This window comes from Cajanus cajan, chromosome 3 (assembly GCF_000230855.2).
Source record: "Cajanus cajan strain Asha chromosome 3, NIPB_CcT2T_4, whole genome shotgun sequence".
NCBI lineage: Eukaryota > Viridiplantae > Streptophyta > Magnoliopsida > Fabales > Fabaceae > Cajanus > Cajanus cajan.
In genome coordinates, this window is record NC_138519.1 from 73,239,032 (window position 1) to 73,262,558 (window position 23,527).

General features: G+C 32.8%; 2 protein-coding genes across 2 annotated transcripts; both read right to left on the reverse strand.

Moving 5' to 3' along the window:
* Nucleotides 1–12,132: 12,132 nt before the first annotated feature.
* LOC109800798 (uncharacterized) lies at nt 12,133–14,371 on the reverse strand. The gene has a single exon (XM_020361680.3). It carries the CDS (start codon nt 14,223–14,225, stop codon nt 12,738–12,740), a length of 1,488 nt encoding a protein of 495 aa, XP_020217269.1. The 5' UTR covers nt 14,226–14,371; the 3' UTR covers nt 12,133–12,737.
* Nucleotides 14,372–19,311: 4,940 nt separating this feature from the next.
* Nucleotides 19,312–22,750, reverse strand: LOC109796932 (WRKY transcription factor WRKY24). The gene is made up of 5 exons (XM_020356797.3): nt 22,263–22,750; nt 21,584–21,772; nt 20,915–21,474; nt 20,589–20,750; nt 19,312–20,109 (listed from the first exon to the last, which is right to left on the reverse strand). The coding sequence occupies exons 1-5, from the start codon at nt 22,668–22,670 to the stop codon at nt 19,713–19,715; spliced, it is 1,716 nt and encodes a 571-aa protein (XP_020212386.3). The 5' UTR covers nt 22,671–22,750; the 3' UTR covers nt 19,312–19,712.
* Between the last annotated feature and the right edge of the window lie 777 nt (nt 22,751–23,527).

Here is a 23,527-nt window from a genome sequence, read left to right on the forward strand (position 1 = left end):
ATAAGATAGGGAGAGAGAATTAATGTATAAATTAATGGTTCCCTTTTTAAACGTTACTTTGTTTTGACCAAAGATAATCATTAAATTATCTTATCATTTATTTTTAAGGCTTTTTTTTTTTTTTTTTTTTAAATATAGTGACTCGTTTGTCTATTTACCTATCTATTTAATATATAAATTTTGAAATGTAAATCATGAAATTGACCTATTAAATTAAACATTTTTTCATATCAAAACATGCGTGTCAACATAAATAATCTGTACTACGAAATCACGTCATCAATCCTTAGTTCCTTACATTCTACTAAAGTTTTTTATATTTCTTACTACAATATTTATTTTATTAAAATGTTTCAATTTTGATGCTTCTTAATTAAGTGTAATTATTTATAAATAAGTTATTTGAATTTTGAATTCTAAAATACAGTTTATTTATAATAAAAAAAAGTATTGAAGAAGACATGAGTATTTTTAACTAAGCGGTCAATATTGATCTTATTTCTCAATTTCTTTTTTAAGTAAATATTGCATAATAAACTATTAAATTAATTTCTTACAAAGAAATTTATGAAACGTACTTACTCTAATAATCTATTTATGACTTATCTATGGAAATATTTTTTTTTAATAAAAAGTAAGAGTGGGGGACCTAGGCCAAAACCCACAGAAAAAAAAAAGCGGAAGAATAAAGAAAATTAAAAGAAATAAAGACAGTTTTGTCGTCTTCTACAAATACTCCAAGAGACAAAGCAATCATTCTTAAAAATTAACAATATAGATTTTGAATCATATTCTAACCACAAGTTATTGAAATAATATTTTAATGCATAAATAAATTCACAATATATTTTACTATATCTTCTTCAAAGTGCATATCAAATCTATACTCTAGATACAGTTGCTATTTTATTGTTAATACTAGAGGAGTTATAGAACAATTTCACTCCCAGAGAATTATATCTTTTAGAATCTCGAAAATCATGTGATTTATACCATTTTACAACACTCATGCATTAAATGGGTCATGTATATGTAGCAATATATAAAATTTGAAATGTGAATTGCGGTCTTTTTAACTTAATTGTCATTATTTTGCATTTTACAGATTGCTTATAATATATTTTCTTTTCTAATATTTAAAATAACTATTTTACATATAATGCTTAGAGTTAAATCTTGACTTTAAGCATAAAATAAACTATTTTAAGAAATAATATCCATTTTGTCTACATTCATAGTTTTTTTATAAAGATTATTATTATTTCTAGATGTAATAACTCGTCATTGGTCCCTACACTAGACAATACACTACTAGCAGCGAGAAATCATCTAATGACTTAGGATTGTGTAGGGATGGCAATGAGGCTCCATGGCGGCGGGTAATAGTAAACCCGTCCCCGCCTTGCTGGATAAAATTGACCTCATACCCACCTCATATCCGTGCGAGTATCTATTGAGCGGGTATTCATAAAATTTTTGAATACCCACGGATATCCATGGATATTCACGGATATTTATAAATTTTTTAAAAAATTAAAAAAATTATATTACAAATAATTTTAAGTTTATATTTAATGTCATTGAAATAATAAAAATAAAAATTCAATGTTAATTTTGAATTTGTATTTAACATTAATTTTGTTGAAATAATAATAAAAATGCAAGATAATCAATAAATTAAAATACATCAATCTCATAAATGAAAGTCTCATATCACAAAACTACAATAATTCAATCTCATAATTCCAAATGAAAGTAAACAACTTAAAATACATAAATCTTATTGGTTCAATCAAAGCTAGAAAATTAATCAAATTACGTCCAACATAATTCTATAACATACTTAACACATGTTGGTAACTTCATCAACCTCACTTGTGCAAGAAAATAAGATGAAAGAATGTAGTTTTAGGGTTATGTGGTAAAATGATAATTAGGATATTTAAGAAATATTATTAAATGGGTACCCAGGGGTATGGATATCATCATATCCACCCCCGCCCCATTTATAAACAAGTAAAAAATTATCCATCCCCATTATTCGCAGGTACCCAATTAGTCTATCAATTTATTATTCATAGCGAATTTTACCCGCAGATACCTGCGAGTGTGGGTATTTTTATCGTCCCTAGTTGTGTGTTTGTGTATATATATATATATATATATATATATATATATATATATATATATATATATATATATATAAGTAATTAAACTACACTAGTATGTGTATACAATATAGATATAGTAATCCAATCAAAAGTAATTATACAACATAAGTTATTAGTCAAATAACTTCTACTATCTATATACAAGAACCATCCTAAAGGTAGTCTCAGAAGAGACATCTAGCTCCAACAACATTGAGTGGCCTCCACTGCACAACTCCATACCTATCCCTACTCGACTCTCACACCATGTATTGTAGCCCTAATCACATGAAAACACGCAGAAGTAAGCTAGGATTTTAAAACAATGTGTGTACAACACTAGATAAAGTCAACATTTTATAGATAATATACATATCATCAAACATTAGCTTCACATTAAACATTATCAACATACATCTTTACCACATCAACTCCTCTATCAACATGAGCAACTCAAGATATTACTACACAATAATCAACTATAACACCACAGCGGAAACTACATAGGTCCTCAACACTTAATAAGGTATTTTCAGCATAATATATACAACACAAACTATATAACACAACATATTCAACACAACCTCAACTAGGTATGTTGTCACGTACTTCATCTAAGAGATCTCTTATAATACAGTGTGAGCAATTTAAGTGACTTGGCCTACCGAACCAACAACACATGGTGATCTTTTTGAACTTGCTAAATCAACAACAAATTAGATATCAATCCATAACATAACAACTTGGTTTCTCATACGTCGCTACTTAAACAAGGAAGTTGAGTACTATTATGAGGGTAGAGCAACTGAGTATAGATCTACCACAACATTAGTTATCTTAACCAAGTCTCCTATGTGATTAGCCTACTAACTACCCTCAAAATACTATGTCCTTTCCGATACTTAATTAGAAATTAAGTTCTCGACTTCGTACTTTACTCAATTTGATCACTTTATACATGTGTGCCTCGATCTTGTCTGCACATGGCATCAACTAAAATCTTAAAGGAGATTCAACTATCCTCTTCATGGGTTAACTTCTCAAGAAGGATTTTTTTTTTATCAAAATGAGCTCTTAGAGCACCACTACACAATATCCACACAATAAAATATACAACTTTAAAAATAACCTCTCCTCTAGCCCTAGATTGGTCATCACAACTCAACAACACTATGCCTAAATGTCTAAAGCATTCTCAACAACACAACAACATCATGTATTTAGAAAATTCAACACAACTGCACAACCACACACCTACAACTCAACTTAACCTTCAATTAGCAACTCACAACATAATCATCATCATACAACATATCAACTTTCAACATATTGATTTCATTATCATACAACTTATTCATTCTCATTTAATCATAAAACAACTCAAACAACAAGTGTTCAACATACTATACATTCATCAAGTAACCAACTCAATTAGAAGAAAAAAGTATTTGACTAATCAAGTTTTCAAGATGAACATAGAATTTCACGCTAAGCCTCATGATTCTAGAGAGTTATATAAGAATTTTTCATTTTCCCATGCTAAGCGTGAAAACTCATGTTTAGCCTCTGCCTTCTTGAGGTACTTCCTAATTCTCACACTAAATGTGAAAACCCAAGCTTAGCCTCACCGACCCTGAAAATTCTACATATATGAAAAACACCCCAACAACTATAAATATCACCAATCTCTAAAATCCTTTCTACTTATATAATAATTCATGCATGCAACCTCAAAATCCTCCAATTATAACACCATGCAACTCAACAACTAAAGGAAAAGAAACATGCATCAACAACATCTCAAGGAAACCATCAATTTCTTAATTCTTCATCAAGAACACCAAAACCCCAAATTTTAACATGCAACCCACTTCAAAATCAATCCCCACAACTATGAATCTTCAAGATTCTAACAACATTCAACTCATAATCCAATTAATAGCTCAATAACTTCACTAAGGATTCTAGCTTCCTTTACCTCAGGGTAGTACGGAATCGAGGTAGAAGAGGAGGAAAACGAGTTTCTACACACAATTCATAAATTTGATTCAAGATTTTCACAACCTGAATCACAACAAACAATCTAAAATCAGCTAAGAAGGAGAAGAAATCTCGAAGAAGAGAAAATTTAAGGGAGGAGGAGCCCACATACTAGAGTCTATTTCTCTATAATTTTCTCTCTCTAAGATTCTAAGAACTTGAAGTTATGAGACTCTATCCTGAATAGAAACCTTATAAACCTCAGCCCTTAGATTCAATATGAATTTATATCTAGAGAAACTCTTAAAATCACTTAGACTCATAAGAAATCCTTGAATCTTAGAGTCACTCAACACAAAATACACAACAACACATATATTATTTAAAATATCAATTCTAAAACTTACAGTGTTACACCGATGATACTTCATATCAATATGATGGTTACTTAAAAAAATCTCAACATAAAAGAGAAAGTGAGTTTGAATCTCCTAACTAACACAACTCACTAATTACTAACATTTATCAATAAAGAAAATAATCTTAACAACTTTATTATTTTTCATAACTTTAAGTTTTCATAGATTTGCGTAGCTTCTCAATCTTAATAAATTTATATCATATTCATGTAAATTGAGAATTAAAACCTCATGTAAAAGTTATGTTTTTTTCTCTTCATAAATTACGATTGAAATAAACATAAGATACAAAATATTTCTATATATCAAGCTTTAAAAAAAAAGAACATTTGCAATTTATACTACCATTACTAATACTAGTGAGGTATAAGCACTTCGTATCTATATATTTATTTAAAGGTATATTTAAGAACTATTAATGTTTGTTGAATCAATTAGTAATGTGTTTAGTCTTTGAATCTCAAGATCTTGGATTTAGTTGATTTTTAATATAATTTTTTATTATTTAAAATCTAAAGATAAAGTAGTTTTTTTTAAAAAAGTAAATTTCAAGAACTAAATTATGTGACAGAAAATTAATGGAGGACTAAAAAAATTATAATTGAGAAAATGAAAATAATAGAACAAAATAAATTAACGAGTACAATATTTATAATATAAATTAGTTATTTTACCATATTTCAAATTATAAAAACAATTGTAATTATAAGTATATATATTATATTACAAATGATAAAAAGTTAGTGGAACAGTTATATATATATCTATATATATATATTTGATTTTTTATTTTGATGTATATATTATTTATGATAAGTTTAATCCTTCATAAATATTATATAAATTATACGATAGAGAAAAAAAACCTTTTGCAAAAAAGTTTTGTTTATTTTTTTGATTGACAAAGGGGCTTAGAAGCCCAAAAAAACACTAAAAGCCACGGGGAAACAAATAGCAGACTTATCTGCTAATAACAAAATGTGCCTAATTTGGAGGCGTGTTAAAACATTGAAATCCCTCTATGAAAGAGAGTTCTAATTTAGCAAATTTGTCCGCTACTTGGTTGGCTTCTCGAAAGATATGAACACACTCTACTTCGTAAAACCCTCCTGCCATCCTGACAATTTGGTTGATAAGGGAGTAACGAGGATGAAATCTGGGACAACCTTTGTTCAAGAATTCATTAGCTAATACTGAGTCAGACTCTATGATTATATGATATGAGAGAAATTTATCCTTTATCAATCTAAAACCATGAAAAATGGCCCATAATTCAGCTTGTAGCACTGAACAGTTTCCAATCAAACCTGAGAAAGCCAATATAAAGTCTCCATTGTTGTCTCGCAAGATTCCTCCACATGAAGCACGAGCATTATCCGCAACTGCCCCATCGCAATTAAGTTTCAGACTATTAGAGGGAGGAGGGGTCCATCGAATATGTGACTTTCGGTTATCTTTCTGGTAAAGAGTACGAGGCTTACAAAAAGTCGTGCTTGATAGGACATGCATGCGGCCTTTGATTTTACAAACAACCTGTAAAGGGTTTGTTACAATTTGACAAAAGGTGAAATTGTTACGATTCTTCCATAATGAGTCCAGTGTTAATGCAAACTCATGTATCCAATTAGGCGCTGACGTATCAAGGTTTGATTCTAGCCAAATAGTCAATTGGGAATTAAAAAAATTTTGGTCCACATCTTCACCCATGATTCCCCTCCAAACCTCACGTGCAAATGTACAGTCACGTAGAACATGTAAAGTAGTTTCTCGATCCATGTGACAGCGGGGACATCTTGCATCTGAAGTTAAAAAGCGTGACAGCCTCCAAGCATTTGTGCATAAACTATCTTGTGAAATCCTCCATAGCAAACAACGAATCCGTTCAGGTCCAGGCCACTTCCAAATCTTTTTAAAAAGGTCTGTTGACTCAATTCTAAGTGAGGGAGTCAGGGAAGCATAAGCACTTTTAACAGAAAACCTGCCATCACATGAACCACCCCAAATAATACAATCCTTGTCGTTTTCAAGGGAGGGAGGCGCAATACCCATGATCTCATACCAAATAGGAGTAGGTAGCAAAGACCGGAGTGTATCAAGCTTCCAACTTCCATCTTCTCCAACATATTCTGCCATTGTTTTGTTTTGGAAATCTATTGGCAAGTCTTGCACAACCACCTTGTAGAGAAAAGTCTTTGACGGAAGCCACCTATCTATCCAAAACTTGATAAGTAATCCATTCCCTACATTCCAAGCTATTTGAGGTTGAACTTCCACCCAAGCGTGGCAGATTCCCCTCCAAAAGTTAGATGCCACTGATCTTTTATTAACAACAGGAATAGACTCATCGCCACAGGCATATTTGGCACGCACCGCACGGACCCAAAGCTTTTCTGGTTGAGAACATAAAGCCCAGCAATTCTTCATCATGAAAGCAGTATTAACTTTGCGTGATTCCCTCAATCCTAACCCTCCGTCATCCTTAGGTTTGCAAAGAGTCTCCCACGCTAGAGCATGTACACGACGTTTGCCACTATCCTGTCCCCAAATGAAAGAACGACAGGATTTGTCAATATCATAACAGAGTTGTTTAGGGAGAAGGACAGTTTGCATAGTATATGAAGGAATTGCGGCAAGAACCGATTTTGTTAAGGTGAGGCGCCCTGCAAAGGAAAGAGTTTTTGTTTTCCATGAACTTAATCTTCTTTTAATGTGATCCATGACAGATTGAAGGCTCCTTTTACTCACACGCTCATGGTGTAATTTGATTCCAATATATTTTCCCAAATCATCTGTACGTTGAAAGCCAAGCGATGAGCTTATTTCGTTTTTGACACTCCATCCTATATTCTTGGAAAAGAAAATCCTAGTTTTTTCCGTGCTCACCTTCATGCCCGAGCTGTGACAAAAATTATCCAGACAAGCTTTGATAATTTCAGCCTGGTCCAAAGACGCTTCAGAAAATAGAATCAGGTCATCAGCAAAAGCTAGATGGGATAAAGGTGGGCCTTTCTTTGATAATTTGATTGGCTTCCACAAATGATGATCTTCAGCAATTTTAATGAGGTGAAAAAGCCTTTCCATACATAATACAAAGATATAAGGAGATATAGGGTCTCCTTGACGAATACCACGAGACGGCACGAATTCCTCTAAAGCTTCCCCATTCCAAAGAACCTGCATTGAGGGCGACGAGATACAATGCCATATTAGCTCAATCAATTTCTGAGGTAGGCCAATATCAACTAACGTATCTCTAACAAAGTTCCAATTTAATCTGTCATAGGCTTTTTCAAGATCAATCTTAATGGCCATCCATCCTTTGTTACCTGATTTATGCTTCATAGAATGAATAACCTCTTGAGTTATAATGATATTATTCGTTGTTTGCCTATAAGGAACAAAACTGCATTGATTAGAGCCCACCAAATCCTCCATAATTCGTCTTAGTCGAGTGGCAATCATTTTTGTGAGAACTTTGTAAGACACATTGCATAAACTAATAGGTCTCATTTGTTTCAAAGACATTACATTGTCTACCTTAGGGATGAAAGTAATGAATGTCTTATTTATATCAGCCACCAACTTTGGATCATCATAGATTGAGAAGAGTAGCTTACAAAGTGAAGGTCCCACTGTGTTCCATTGTGATTGGAAGAATATAGCATGAAAGTCGTCAGGGCCCGGGGCTTTCAAACCTCCCATTTGACGAAGAACAGAAAATATTTCTTGTTGAGTAAATGGAGAGGCTAACATGTCTTTTATTTCCTGCGATAGGTTAGGAAATGCATTCGATAGACAGAAGGGCTCACTATTACCTGGTTCAGTAAATAGGGACTTATAGTAATTTGTTGCCAAGTTTTCCAATTCTACTCTATCTTCTATCCAATCACCTGAATCATTTTGTAGTTTAACCACTCGATTTTTTCTTCTTCTAATTAGTGTGGAACCATGGAAGTATTTTGTATTACGGTCTCCCAATTCAAGCCATTTGCAGCGGGATTTCTGAAACCAAAGTAGCTCTTCTTGTATCAGAACCTGTTCATATTCACTCCATAGTTTCTTAGACAGATCTTCAAGAAAGTCATTTCGTTCATGAGATAACTTTGCAGAAAAACCATTTAATCTTTTTAAAAGCCTCTGTTTCTTGAAGAAAATGTTGCCAAAGGTGGTCCGATTCCAATTGGCAAGACAATTTTGAAGAGAACTCATCTTGTTAGCCCATTCTGCTTGTTCATTCCAACCGTTATAGACAACCTTTGAAAGTTCCGGATGGGTAAGCCAGGCAGCTTCAAATCTAAAAGGTCGACGATGATTTCTTGAGTTCATTATACCACCTAGCTTCAACAAAATTGGACAATGGTCAGACTTTAGAGGGTGTAAATGTAGGACATTCGCGTGCGGGAAAATCACTTGCCAATCTAAATTGATTAGCACCCGATCCAGACGTTCATATAAGTTGCCTCATTTCCATGTGAAAGGAGAGCCTTGAAACCCCATGTCAATCAAGTCACATTCTTTCACTAACTCCCTAAACGCAACATCTCCTTTATTGATGGCCCTTTGCTTACCACCATGTCTTTCACCATCTTGAAGAACTGCATTAAAATCACCTAACAAACACCATGCACCTTTAATCTCCATCGCAATTCTTCTAATATCCCTCCAAAGTTCCACCCGGAATTGGGAATGAGGACTACCATAGACTATTGTGAGATTCCATGAACAAGTTGCTTGCCCAGCCATCACATGAATGTATTGGTTTGAGTTCCTTAAAATTTCAATTTTCCACGTAGAGGAATTCCAAAGAATCCAAATGCTGCCAGCAAATCCATGCGCATCTACCTGAAATGCACTATCAAGTTTGATTCGGTTAATCACATTTTTTGTTGTTGAACCACTGATATGAGTTTCCATAAGACATAACACACCAACATTGTGCTCCTTAATTAAGTCGTTAATGAGTGGTATAAAAATTTTGCTCCCAACCCCTCTACAGTTCCAACTAACTATATTCATCATATCAAGAATTTAAAATTCAGGTTTTGACACCCCAGGGTCATCTTGACTACTCAAACTAGCTTGTCTTCCATCAACATAATGTAACGTTTCTTTCCCTTCCTCAATGAAGTGACGACGCAATAAACCAGCTACGGCATTTGTATGTTCATCATAAGGTTGTGTAGAGCGCATTGCGTCCACGACCTTGGTGAAGGGGATATTTCCATTGTCCGAAAAGTTTTTTAGAGCCGCGAGAACCAGCTCTGTATTGCATGCCTCACGTTCTGCATGAATTGCATGCAAATTTATTGACGTGGGCGTATCAACGTTTCCAACTTGCCGGGACCCACTCATAAGGCTATTTGCATGAAAAAGTTTATCTTCATGTGAAGATTGGGGCTCATTCAACAGGCTTTTCACAGAAGCCACTTTAGCATGAATTCCTTTACCATTTGATAATTGCATATTTGATCCTTTATTACGAGGATATTGCGGATTTTTTTCGCCTGACGTATTACAGAATGTAACGATTTTTGTTGAGATTTTTGGGGCTGACTTGGCAATAGACGAATTTGATGGAACAAAATCTGCAGCATTATTATCGTCACTTATTAGAATCCCGTGATTCTCGGGATTGTGTCTTGATTCGCTTTTTGAATTCTTGCTTCGAGAAAACTGGGGTTTCCTTTTGCGCTTGACAATCATCCATGGTCCATACTGTTCTTCCTGATCGGACTGATTGACCACCGCAGTAGTCATTTTTTATGGTGGCATATGATTATTCACCTTTTGAGAAGATGACTTCTCCAATTGGTTATCCATATCCATAGGCTTCTCTGCTGGATTACTATTGGCATCAGAACCATCATTAATTTTTGAATGAGGACAATGATCTTGTTTATGACCATATATACCGCAATTAAAACAGATCGAATGGAGACCTTCATATTCGAGTTTCAGAATGTGTCCTAACACGTTGATTTATGCTACCAATTTTTTCTGCAGATCAATCTCAACACAGATCCTTGCAAAACGTCCACGTGATTGAATCAACGTAAGTTTGTCTATTTTTAGCATAGTACCTAATTTGCTCGCAACTCTCCAGAGGAAGCGATCATTGAAAAGTTCAATTGGAAGTCCCGGGATACGGACCCAGGCTGCAATCTTTCGGGTTTGTTTTGCCGTCACTGTAAAGAAAGGTCTCCACCGTTGAACCACTATATAATGATCAGCAATAAGCCAAGGGCCTTCAAAAAGCGCATGTTTGTAGTCTTCCTTAGCAGCAAATTGCACAAGATAAAAGTCTTGAGATATATCCACCAATCTCACCGTTCCATTCTTGGCCCACTCCTTTTGAACCTTATTTTCTAACATTCTATATGCCACTCGTTTACCAAGAACATTGATAACCAAAGAATTTTTCCATGGTGCACACCATTCTTCAAACTCTTCTTGAGTAACATGAATTTTAGGGCATGGGTCAAGCTCCGCAGAATCTTCCTCTAGCAAATCTTGATCCTTATAAAACTCATCTTCCGGGCAATCCATCTCATGATTCAAACTTTTAAAATCCGTGAAGACCTTGCCACCATCATTAGATAGAAGACTCTCCATGTAGGATTTGGACGGGCTTTTATTTTCTTCAGCTTCAACATCAAAACCTTCCATACGAACATCCTATATGATTAAAGGTTCAGGGTTGGACGATTTCGTTTTGACCTTCTTCGTACTCCTAAACCGCGAATCTTCTCCCGTCGACACCTCTGAACCCGAAACCCTAACATATGTATATTTAAGAAAAATTATCACAGAGATACGAAATACCTTCTTTTTCACTGGTATATATAATTCTACTTCCTATGAAAATATGTCTAATTAAAATTGTGAAAAACAGAAAATATTGGGTGCAAGTGTTATTTAATAACGGATAAAAGAATCATCACTTAAAAGAAAAACTAGCAAAACAAATGTATAAATAAAGCATAAAAATGTTTAAAATACACCATAATATTGAGTGGTCTCTCGTCTTATTTAATAGATTATTGAATTCTCTCTTAATTTTGTAATTTTAATTAGCATAAAATATGTTTTTTTATCTTTCTAAAATTATTGTAATTCAATTTTAGTCTTTTATTTATTTTTTCCTTTTTTAATCTCTCTAATTTTAAAATATACCACTTTTTTTTTAAATACTTTAAACAGTGCTTAAAAATGATTAAAAAAATACTATTTAAACTACTTTGAAATTAAAAGAAATGCATTTTCAAATTATAAAGACTAAAATATGACAACAAAATTTAGAGAAATTATAATGAGAAATTTTAGATGAATAAAAAAAAGTGTATTTTACCCTTTTAATTAATAGAAGAAAGTGTCTTCCTACCACTTGGTAAAACAATTGTCAATGTGTAAATGTGCAACATACTTATCTCTTCCATCACTTGTCAGTTTTTTTGCTTACTTGACTATGTCTTATGATCATATTAAAATGAAAGGAGTGACACTTCAAAATTGTTGTCTACTTATGATCATATATAAATAGTCTGCATCTGAACTTGCAAATTGCTTTTGATTTGTACCAGGGCTATATACTATCTGAAAGCAAAGCAGCTTTCGTACTGCAAAGTGCAGACTCACTTGCCGATGACCATAATGAGAGAGGTTTTGTTTAGGAGTTATGCAGATGCGGACAAGGATTATGCTCACAAGACCTGAGAACTGCCTACATGTGCAGAGGATAATTTGGCAATGAAACATTGTCAAAAAGTTATATTAAAATACAATAATCCAGCTCCAGCAGCTATGCTTCTTTTCAGACACTCCAACTTCAACCACCATCGTATGCCTAACACTTAAATATAACTTTTTGACAATGTTTCATCTTTAACGTGTCACTCAAGCTGCAACAGAGCAAAATGATCACCTCACAAGAAGTTACATAAAGACACAAATCACCGATAACAAATGCCATGATTGATTAAGAGAAAACATATTTTCATTAACTCAATTTTTCATTTGCAGGCATGACAATGGACAGAAAGAAAGAATCAATTTAATTGTGTAAGATCCTATTATATCCAACAGTGGAGAACAATAAAAAGAATATCTATATTCTATAGTTCTGTACTAAAATGTTAGTAAAGCAGGAAAAAAGAGAGTTAGAGAAAGGTTTGTTGTGTGCTATCAGTTATCACCACCATTGATGTACTAGAACTCCAAAATTTCTTAATGAAGTAAACAGATCCAGGCACTGAGAATAGGTCTTGTGATACTTGGCACTTCTCTGACCAGGGCAGCATCTCTGCCACCTATTGTAATGGCACTCAAGGAAGAGCTCATCAATCAAGCAGATTGCCCCAGTTTGAATCAACCTTGGAATCAGATGAAACTCAGTGCCTTCAACATCCATCTTCACGACCACAAAATCCCTGCTTGTAACAGAACTCTTGAGCCACTCTGCAAAATCATAACCCTGAATCTTGTCTAAGTCACCCATATGGCTAGATGAAGTTTGCACAGGGTTGATCCTCCCCATCCCACTCCTTTTCATCATCACTTTCTTGCTTGGGTCTCTGGTGATCTCAAAGAACAATGTCTCATTCCTCACCCAAGCTGCAAAGGGTAACAATGTGACCCCTTTCTTTGCCCTATACTCTTCATGAAATGACTTATCAGCCTCAATTGCATAAACCTCAAAGGTTCTGTTCTGTTTTGGGTACTGTTTCCTAAACCAACTACCTATGCTTGAACCATAGTTCCTAGCTCCAACATCAACATACACATACCTATTCTTAAAGCTTATGTCAACTAAAGAAGTTAAGTACTTAATGTTCTTCACATTTTTCTTCAGTATAACCCAAGGTTTCGATGGCTCTTCCTCAATCAATGCCTCTGCATTTTTAACTATTTCACGTTTATACCCCGGAATAGAGCACTTATTCACTAAATTGCCACTGTCTACGGTTTCGGTTTCGGTTTCGAAATTAGGGTTTTTGTTTTTCTTCTTCATCAGAATTTCAAGAACAGGAGAAGAATCAACATCGTTGATTTCTCGAGTTCTGATCAATTCACAGCAATTGAACAATTCAAGGAAAGAATCGAAGCTGTAAGCATCTCTAACCGCCGCGTGAACCGCCGCGAAGCCACCGGAACGGAGTGTGCGGCAGATCTCGGCGGCAAACTCCGCCGGCCGCGGAGACCGCTCCAGGCCGCCGCTTCCGGAGAACTCGAAGTCGAAGGAGTCAGCGGAAAACGGATGCCGACGGCCGTCGCCGTGGACGATCAACGGCGGCGACGGTTTCTTGAAGATTCCGACGGAATCGACGACGCCGATCTCTTTCAACGCCAGGACGTCCTCGCCGGAGGGAGTGTCGATGCAGAGGGCGCGGGAGTTCGGGGAGAGGGAGCCGTCAGCGATGAAGTCCTGGAAAACGGCGGCGTAGTGCTCGACGGAGCGGCGCCAGTTCTTGCCGGAAAACGGATCTTCGGCGTCGGAGGAGCGGCCGGAGGTGGAGAGGTTGAAGTTGTCGGAGAAGAAGCAGAAGTCGGCGGAGTCGCAGGATCCGCCGCGGACGGTGACGATGATAGCGAACCGCGCGGCGAAGATGAGGACGGCGAAGGAGAAGAGACGAACCAGAATGTTCCGCAAGGAGCCGTGTTTCGCTGCGGGTGGCTCCATGGAACGGTTGCGGTGCAACCACTGAGAAGAAGACAATAGAGTTCTCGGAGAGAAAGAAGGGTGGGGTTTGGAAATTGAGTCTGGTTTCAAGGGTAAAACGGGAAACTCATCTGTTTCAATATTAATTTAAAGATTAAAACTTATTTTAAGGCAATATTTTTAATGCATTTTCTTTTACACTTTATTAAAAGTAACTTCATATTCAAAATTGGTATACTTAATAGTTTGACATTTAGTGAAAAAAAAAAACTAAATTAACTGGAATTAATATACTCACATTATTTGAACCAAAAGGTTTAGGCTCATGATACATGCATCTCTCTTTTTTTTATTTTTTATAAGTACATCTTCTTTATATTTTTTTCTAAAGATTATAAAATATTGTAGTTTTTATTTTAATTTTCTAATTTTACATCTTTAACTTTCAATTTATTACTTTCATCTTCTTTTTCACACACTTCTTTTTTCTTTTTTAGTTTTCACATGTTACCAAAATAAGTGGGGTGAAAGAAATGTAAGAGAGTACATGTAAAAATTAAATAAAAAAAAGACAGAAGATGTATAAAAAAATTACTAAATTAAATGTTGTGAATGTAAAATTAAAAAATTAAGAATATTTTAAAATTTTAATTATTTTTTTAAAAAAGGAGGTGTACTTATAGAAAAAAAGGAGGTGTATATATCATGAACCAAAGGTTTAAGGTACTTTATGTCTCTAATATTAAAAATTATGAATAATTATTTTAAAAAAAAATTAATTTTTTTTATATTTATGGATATAATCGTCTACTAAAAATAGAGATCAAAAGGGTGATTATTAAAATATATCCCTTTTTATAATATGTATAGAAAATTATGGACAATTATTTATAAAAAAAATTCATATTTAGGGGATATAATCGTCCACTAAAAAGTAGAGACCAAAAGGGTAGTTACTAAGAATATGTCTATCTAAATTTATTTTACTCAATAATTCATATTTTATATCAAATTTTAATTATCTAATTATTAAATTAAAAACTCCTACTGCTTAGATAAGTCTGTAAAATTTTTTAAAAAACTTGAAAACTATTTGATATTCTATTTCATTAATTTAAATAAACATATAAAATACTTTTATAATTATTTGTCAATTTAAATTAATGAAATAAAGTATCAAATAACATTCAAATCTTTTAAAACTCTGCATATTTATTTATACATTAAAAACTTTTAATTTAACGGTTGAATTATTACAATTTAATATAAAATATGAGTTATTACGTGAAATAAGTCTAAAAAAAACTTACATAAGTGGATCTCTCCTATCTATATGTGTGTAAAGTAATCCATCCACGATAAAATAAAAATTTGAAGTTACCGGTTAAACAATACCTATACCTTTAGTTACATAATAGTGATTCAAAAGAACCTGCAACAAGCCATCTATCAACATGGCCATGCAAAACAAAAATCTCTCTCCAGCTAACTTTGTCTTACTCCCATGAAATATCATGATTATAGTAATCTAACTGCTAGGAAAATATGTAAGAATAAGCTAGATATCCAAAGGAATCAACATGTAACAAGTATAAGTGAAATACAAATATACCATCAACAATAATATGTAAATCATCCGACAAGCACCTCATGACTTACATCATACAACATTGAACATGGCATCAACAAGTTTGAAAGACAAGCAATTTAAGCAAATCAAACTTACACCACAACTATATGTCATACAACCATATAAATACCAAAACATATGAACAACACCAAATCATACCACATTATATGCATACATCTCACCTAATGTGTCGTTACGCATTCACTTATGAAGATCTCTTACACCAAAGTGAACAGTCTAAGTGACTTAATTATACCAGACAAACATGTTCTAACATATATGGACCCTTCAAGCTATCCAAAATCGTTCATATATAATCTACACATGCAACAATAATCATAAAAGAATCACCAAAAGAACTTCAACATATATCAAACATCCAAACTCAACTCTTTCATCATACAACTCGAAATTCAATTAATACAATCACATCTTGATATCAATCAAGTGACATACAACTCATCCAAAATAAGGTTCTAGCTTCCATTACCTCAACTCCAAGCAAAAGAGAGGAGGAGGCAAAAGAAGAAGAATGGTTATGCCAAGAACTCCATATGACACATCTTGATTCTTAACAAGGAGCTTTGAATCAACATCCACCACGGATCAAATATGATCTCCTATACCTTTGAGGAGCCTAGAAAGGATGAAAGAAGACCTCCGGATTCTAGAGCACTTCTCTCTAGCTTCTCTTTCTAAGGTTATAAAAAACTGAACTTATGAAACTCAATTCTAAATTTTATTTTTTTATATATTTCTCCCTTCTAAGTCAAAGTATAACTCTGTCTAGAGAAACCTTCTTAAATATCTAAAGACTCTTTAAAAGTTCTTTAACTTATAAAATCTCTTAACACCACATCTCAAAACATCATATAACATACCATTATTGCTAAAAAAATAATTAATAAACACTTATAGTATTACAAAGATCTTAATAAAAATAAAAATAAAATAATTTAATATATATACAAAATAGTTATTTTTTTAATAAGAATTAAAGGAATCAACATCTAATTAAATGTCTGTACATCAAACTCAATTGATTAAATAATATATAAATCATTACAAGTTTTTTTTATATATAATTAATTTTTATAAATAAAAAGAATTAAATGTATGATATCATAATAATTATTTATCATTAAAAAGATCTATGAGTCATAATTTTTTTTTATAAAATTTTACCTTAGTATGTGAAATAATATTTCCCATAAAATTTTAAAGGAATGATAAAAATCTTAAATAACCTAATTACACAACATCATCTTCTATAAAAATAAATGATATTTTTAATTATAATTATAATTTTATGTCTAAAACTAAAATCAATCACAAATTATTTAAAAACTTAAATATCAAATCACTTAAAAGTTAACGACTTTTTAAATTATATATACAACATATATATAATGGCCATCCCTTTAGGCTATACATATCACATCAGGCTATATCACATCATAGAGTGCGTAAACATCAAGTTCATCGATTAATGGTGCAAAAGAAAACTCATCAATTAATAAGTCACCATGTTGTGTGATATTTACAATTCCGCATTCTATCAAAGCAATAAATGGTGTTTTACTACAACTAGCAGGGTACATTATTAATTAAAAATACAAGATGGACTCTACACTCCACTACCAATAATAAACAACTCAAATTCTAGATTAGTCTTGACAGAAATTTTCCCCATCACGATGTTCATGGCCTAGTTAAGAATCTTTCTCACACTTGAATAAGTCATTATATTAGTATGTGAATTTTGATCCAACTTATTATTTAGTGTCACAGTACCATTTTTCCGATCAAATTATACAGACATGATTTAATCCTTCCAAATTTATGAATACAAATCGTACCATTTTATACCAAAAAGCAGACATTTCATCGAACAAGTAGTAGCCAAATCATAAAATCCCTTGTCAACAAATGGTGACCAACCCAAGATATGTTTACTATTTAGATAGATCCATCTTAAGGCTCCAGTTCTACACCCATGCAATACCAGAACTTATATAACTCAGAATAATATTCCAATCAAACATAATAATAAATATGATTTTAGTCCATGTAAAATTGAAAATAGTTTTATTTTAATTTCTGTAAAATATATTCTTAAAAAACTTTTCATTCTATAAAATTCGAAATTATATGTTTTTAGTACTTAATTTTCAACTACTTATATGTTTATTAGAAGGTTAAGTGATTATAATAAGTAGTATATATAATTATATGTACCTTTAAATTCTTTTATAAATCTTTTAAATATTATTTATATATTTTAAAATGATTATTAGAGACAAAAAAAAATACTTTAAATTTGAGAAAGATTAAAATAAAAAATATATATATTTTACATGAACCAAAACTTATTTTTTTTCTCATCCTATAAAAATAAAAAATAATGTTTACAATTTTTTAGAAAAACTAATACAATATTTGGGACTTCACACCTATGAAAATTATAGAAATTTGTAATGTATCCGTGTGACTCCGCACGGATGAAATATATACTTATATATATCATTTTTAAACGTAACAATACAGTATAGAAAATAAAAAAGCTTTTGAATTGAGTTACACATCCAAATAGTAAGAATTATTAAATAATATTCAGTACATTTAAAATGACATGACTTATACATGTTTTTAATATTTGTTTAACAGGTAAGTTTATATCTAATTTCATATTAATCATCATGCAAGATGACATATATATAGCATATACCAAAATCCGATTGCTGCATTTTTTTTTAAATTGAAATGATAATTACGACAAAATTAATTAGTGCAATGCGAGAAAAACACATCAAACTTCTCAGGAAACAACACTAATAAAAAAAATATTGTTGATTCATGTGTTTCTAATTATTATTGCAGAATTGGTAACTTGGACGTCTTAATTAGGAGCCTTGTTCATTCTCAAAACTTTGCTCTCCTCATGTGGCGATATCAGATGTCATGATCCCACTTGGAAAGGATGACAGCTATTTATTTAAAAGGAAAAAAGAGAGGAAACAATTAAGTTGATATTCACTAGCTACCTTACCCACCAAGTAATTAATTAATTCTCAGCTCCCTATCTTTGACTCAGTATGGCTCTTAATCTTATCATATACAAAACCAATGACTTTTGCGGCTTCTATCACCAAAACTATCCTCCTCAAGATATTTTTCCCAGTGAGATTGGTAGGGACCATATATAGGTCCTACATATTATAATATTTTATGATCACAAGAGATAATACACAAAATTAATGTGAAATGAGTGTAATATACTATATGCCATACTAAAAAAAAATATTGCACTATAAAGAGCTTAACTCAGCTGTTTGCACAGTTGTCTGAATTTTTGTAAATTTTTTAATATCAAGTTCAATTATGATGAATAAAAAAATTACTAAAGGACCCTGCAAATGAGACTTTCTGGCTCTCAAACTGAAATCACAAGATTCCTAAAATAATGATAAGAAAAACTTTACAAACACCTGTGTAGCATATAACAATTAATAATGAAATATACTGTATATATACCAATCCTGTGGGTGTGGAAATATACAATAAAACAAATGAAACAAAAAATGGATAAAAATTATATGCAATTTCTTAAGTATTTTTAGTGATATTTTTTCATCAGAATTAGAATTTCACCTAAATAATCTATATGTTAAACTTTACTGTCAACATAGTAGATTACCGAAATGAAATTCTAATTTTGAATCGAGAATAACCACAAAAAATTACCTAAACTATCACATCTAAATTTTGTCCAAAAAAAAAAAGTAATGAATAATCGATCTTATTGGTCAAGTAAAATCTTAAACCAATCCCTTCCAAAAATTCCAACCATCCAAGGCTATGCAAAAGATAATATTCCTTTAACATAGCAAAGAGTCAAGAAACGAGTCATCTCCAGGCTCCTCCTTGGGGAACACATTGTCTGATTGCTGATTCATGTATGACCCCATTGGGTTCCCAAACCCTGAGAATCCAAAACTTCCTGAGTTCTGCTGCATATTGGGGTTGAACTGTGATGGCCTTTCTGGTCTAAGAAGAGAATTGTTAGCGTATGTAGAAGTGGCTGCACTAGTGGTGTTGTTTGTGGTATTGTTTGGCAATGATCTATTGATAGGGTTGCTTCCACTGCCACGTGCCGCAGGCACGTCATGGTTGTGTTTCCCCTCATAGGTTGTGATCACTGCCCTTAGATCATGTGAGGCTCTCTCTACATGCTTTCTCACTGGACATCCTGGGAATGTGCACTTGTAGTAACTCCTACAGTCGCAGATTAAACACAAAGTAGTAAGACAAGACAATCTAGGAATACTGTCTAGACATCACATGGTACAAAAGATTTGATTCCCATGCACACGTGAGAGAAACGAGGGTTGCCAAATTTGACCACAGAAAAGAGTTAAGACAATGCAAAAGCAAAGCAAAGGTGTATCACGTATGCATACTTCAGAATATTTCAACAAAGGGAAATAACTATTGCTAACGTACCTAATAAGATATGTAGATAGATATTATGATAACACGTATCATGCATTTATGATGTGTGTGTAAACCGTTTGAATAGTCAAGGAATGTGATGATTGTATATTATTACTAACATTAGAGTTGAAAACTCTATCATGGGATTCTCAGTACTGTTCTTAATAGTATAAAGTTTAAAGTGGAACAACTTTACAAAAGTTGGATAATTATTGTATCTGTTAATAAATTAAGAAAGGGATTAAAAAGTGCTTTTTTACCTTGGATTTGGATTTCCCTTGACTACTTTCTGCCCATATTTCCTCCATCTGTATCCATCATCTAGAATATCGATGTCACTGGTTGTCTGAACCACAACTCTGGGTTCTCTCACTGTTCTACTTCCTACAGCTGATATTCCCTCATTTTCACCTTCTATCCTCCTGGAAAAATATTAATAAAAAATTAATTAAAATAAAGTTTAAGAGGTAAATATAAAACCTAATACAAATATAAAAGAGTTTTAAGAGTTTATCTACCCAAAATAAAGAGATTTTTTCGGTTGAGAAGTTAAAGAAGTGAATAACATGAAAAAAATAAAACTCACCATCTTTTGGCATCAGGTTCATCATTATCAAACTCATCTCCTCCTGATTTACTATGAGCAAAATCATCATCTTCCATTGATATGGATGAGTTTTCTGGAGTGGCAACCGAATCCATTATTTGATGTGGTGTTTCATTGCTGACAATATTTGAGTGAGGAATTGCAAGTGATGGGGCAGACAATGAGTTCCTCTTGGTAGCCTGAGGCTTGGGATGGTTATGAGTGCCTTTGTAAACTATCTCAGTAATTTGCCCCTCTAAGGACCTTTCAACCTTTTTCTTTGTTGGGCAATTGGGGTATGTGCACTTGTAGTAGCTTCTTGGATTTTCACTTCCTTTCACTTGCTTTTGCCCGTATTTCCTCCAATTGTAGCCATCATCTGACCTTCTGCTTAAAGTCTGAACTTGTGGTGGTGGTGGCGGTGGCTGGTAATTATTATAATCTGATTGAAAACTACCCTTGTGGTTGTTATTCTCAAAAGAGGTTTCAGTTTTCACCATATTCATACTCATTCTTGAAGAAAAACCATCTTGTTTAGCAGTTTCCGGAAAACTCCATCCCTGTTGATTTTAAAAAAAAAAAAAAGGAGGGGTTAAAACATTGCAGAGAATTGAACTTAATTATTCTGAAAAGCATAGAATTTGCTCATAAATTAAATTTGTCACACACGTTTTGAACTATGCGGGTTGAAGATTGAAATCCGGTTGAAGATGGAAGAGGAGGGTGTGTTTGTTTTTGGAAGGAGAAACTTGAGAAGCTTTTGTCTTCTTCTTTGACATGTTGCTCGCTTTCCCCATAACTGCTCTTCCAACTGAAGCCTTGACCAGCAAATGATCCAGTTGTTGGAGATGGCAAAACCTGAATTAAAAAAAAAAGAAGAAAGATCTAATACCCATTAACCCAATAACGAAACAACAAAAAGTTGTCGTATGCAGTATTCACAAAACACAAGCTACACAAGATTACAAAAAAGGAAAAAAAAATACAAAACCATGTTCAAGGTGGCTCACTTGTTTAACATTCATCAAATGGAGATTTAAATATGACTTTCGAATTAACTTAATTTTACACAATCGACTCATACAATAAAATAAAAAGCAGCATGTTTGATTTCACATATCGTGATTTTTTGCATTTACTAAAGAAGCTAATAGTTATAACTTTTACATCTATCCAGACGTGATTTTTGTGCTTGTGAAGAGGTTTCGAAACACATCCTAATAATCAAGTAGTCAAAAAAAAAATGTTTCATTCTTTTCCATTAATTCTACTACCATTGTTTAAGGATATTGTGTAAGGAACCAAAAGGAAGAAGAAAAAAAAAGAGAGAATTACAAGGTTGACTTACGCTAGAAGAGTGAAGGAGAACCGGGGAGTCAAGAAGTTCAGCAAGGCTTAACCCATGAGGGATGGAAAAGTAAGAAGGAGAAAAGGGTGGAAGAGAATGATTGTTAGGAGGGTGAGAGAGAGGGAGAGAGGGAGGGGGTGTGGACTTGAATTTTGGCACACCTGAACCTGTTTGATGATCCCACAACTCCAGAGGTCTTTCGGAGCCTCCGAGGTTGTTGTCGGTGGTGGGAGAAGAAAGAAGGTCAGAGAAAGAAGTGGTCATGAATGGTGTTGAGATAAAAATAAAAAAAATTAAAAATGTGTGCAGAGTAATTAGCAGAAGAAGAAGAAGAAGAAGAAGAAGAAGAAGAAGAAGAGGGTATGAGAGAAAAAGAAATGAAAATGGAAGGGTTTGGCTTAATAACATGGAGGGAAGAAAATGGTTACGTGTTGAATGACAAAGGATGGGAAATGAGAAGACATTTCTGGGAAGGTATCCATGAAAGTGTGTGTAAGCGAATTTAGTTTTTATTACTATTTGGAAAAAAAAATGTGAAAAGTTTTTATGTGGGTCAAAGGTCGTGGGATTGACCGGTTGGCGGCTGAAGAGATATGTTTCTTTTGTGGAATTGCGTCTCTTGGCAATTGGCATGCCTTGTATTTGTGCAGTTATACAATTTTAATTCACTATAAAAAAAAATTAATTAATTAATTTACTGTTTGGGATATTTTGTCTGTTGTGAGGTGGCATTACCCACAGTTTCCAACTTTCTTTCTTCTTGCCAATGGCAATCTAGGCATCTAGCTAGCTCTAGTTGCATCGTCCAAGACTTTTGGTGTTGTGCTGGTGACGTTGATTTGCTACTATCATGCTTCTAAAATGACATTACTTTACTTTTTCATTTAATTTTTAAAAAATGACTATAATATTCATATAAAATTTATCATTAAAAACAATAATTAATTTTTGTCAGGAATCATTAATATACAAAAAAAATAAATATTTTTTTAATATAATCGATTTCATTTATAAGGTCAAAATTTAAATATTGAATAATTTAACTAAAAATATTAAATTTATTATTACTAATGTATAAAATTATTTTATATATAATGAGTGTGAATAGTTTTGAATAATTAATTAGAGTGTAATTTTCATTAAAATTATATGTAATTTTAAAGTATTTTCCATTGTTGACATTTCATATATTGTTATTTTCTATTTTCTTAAAAATAGTAATTAATATATTTTAAAATATTAAAACAATTTATAAAATATAAATA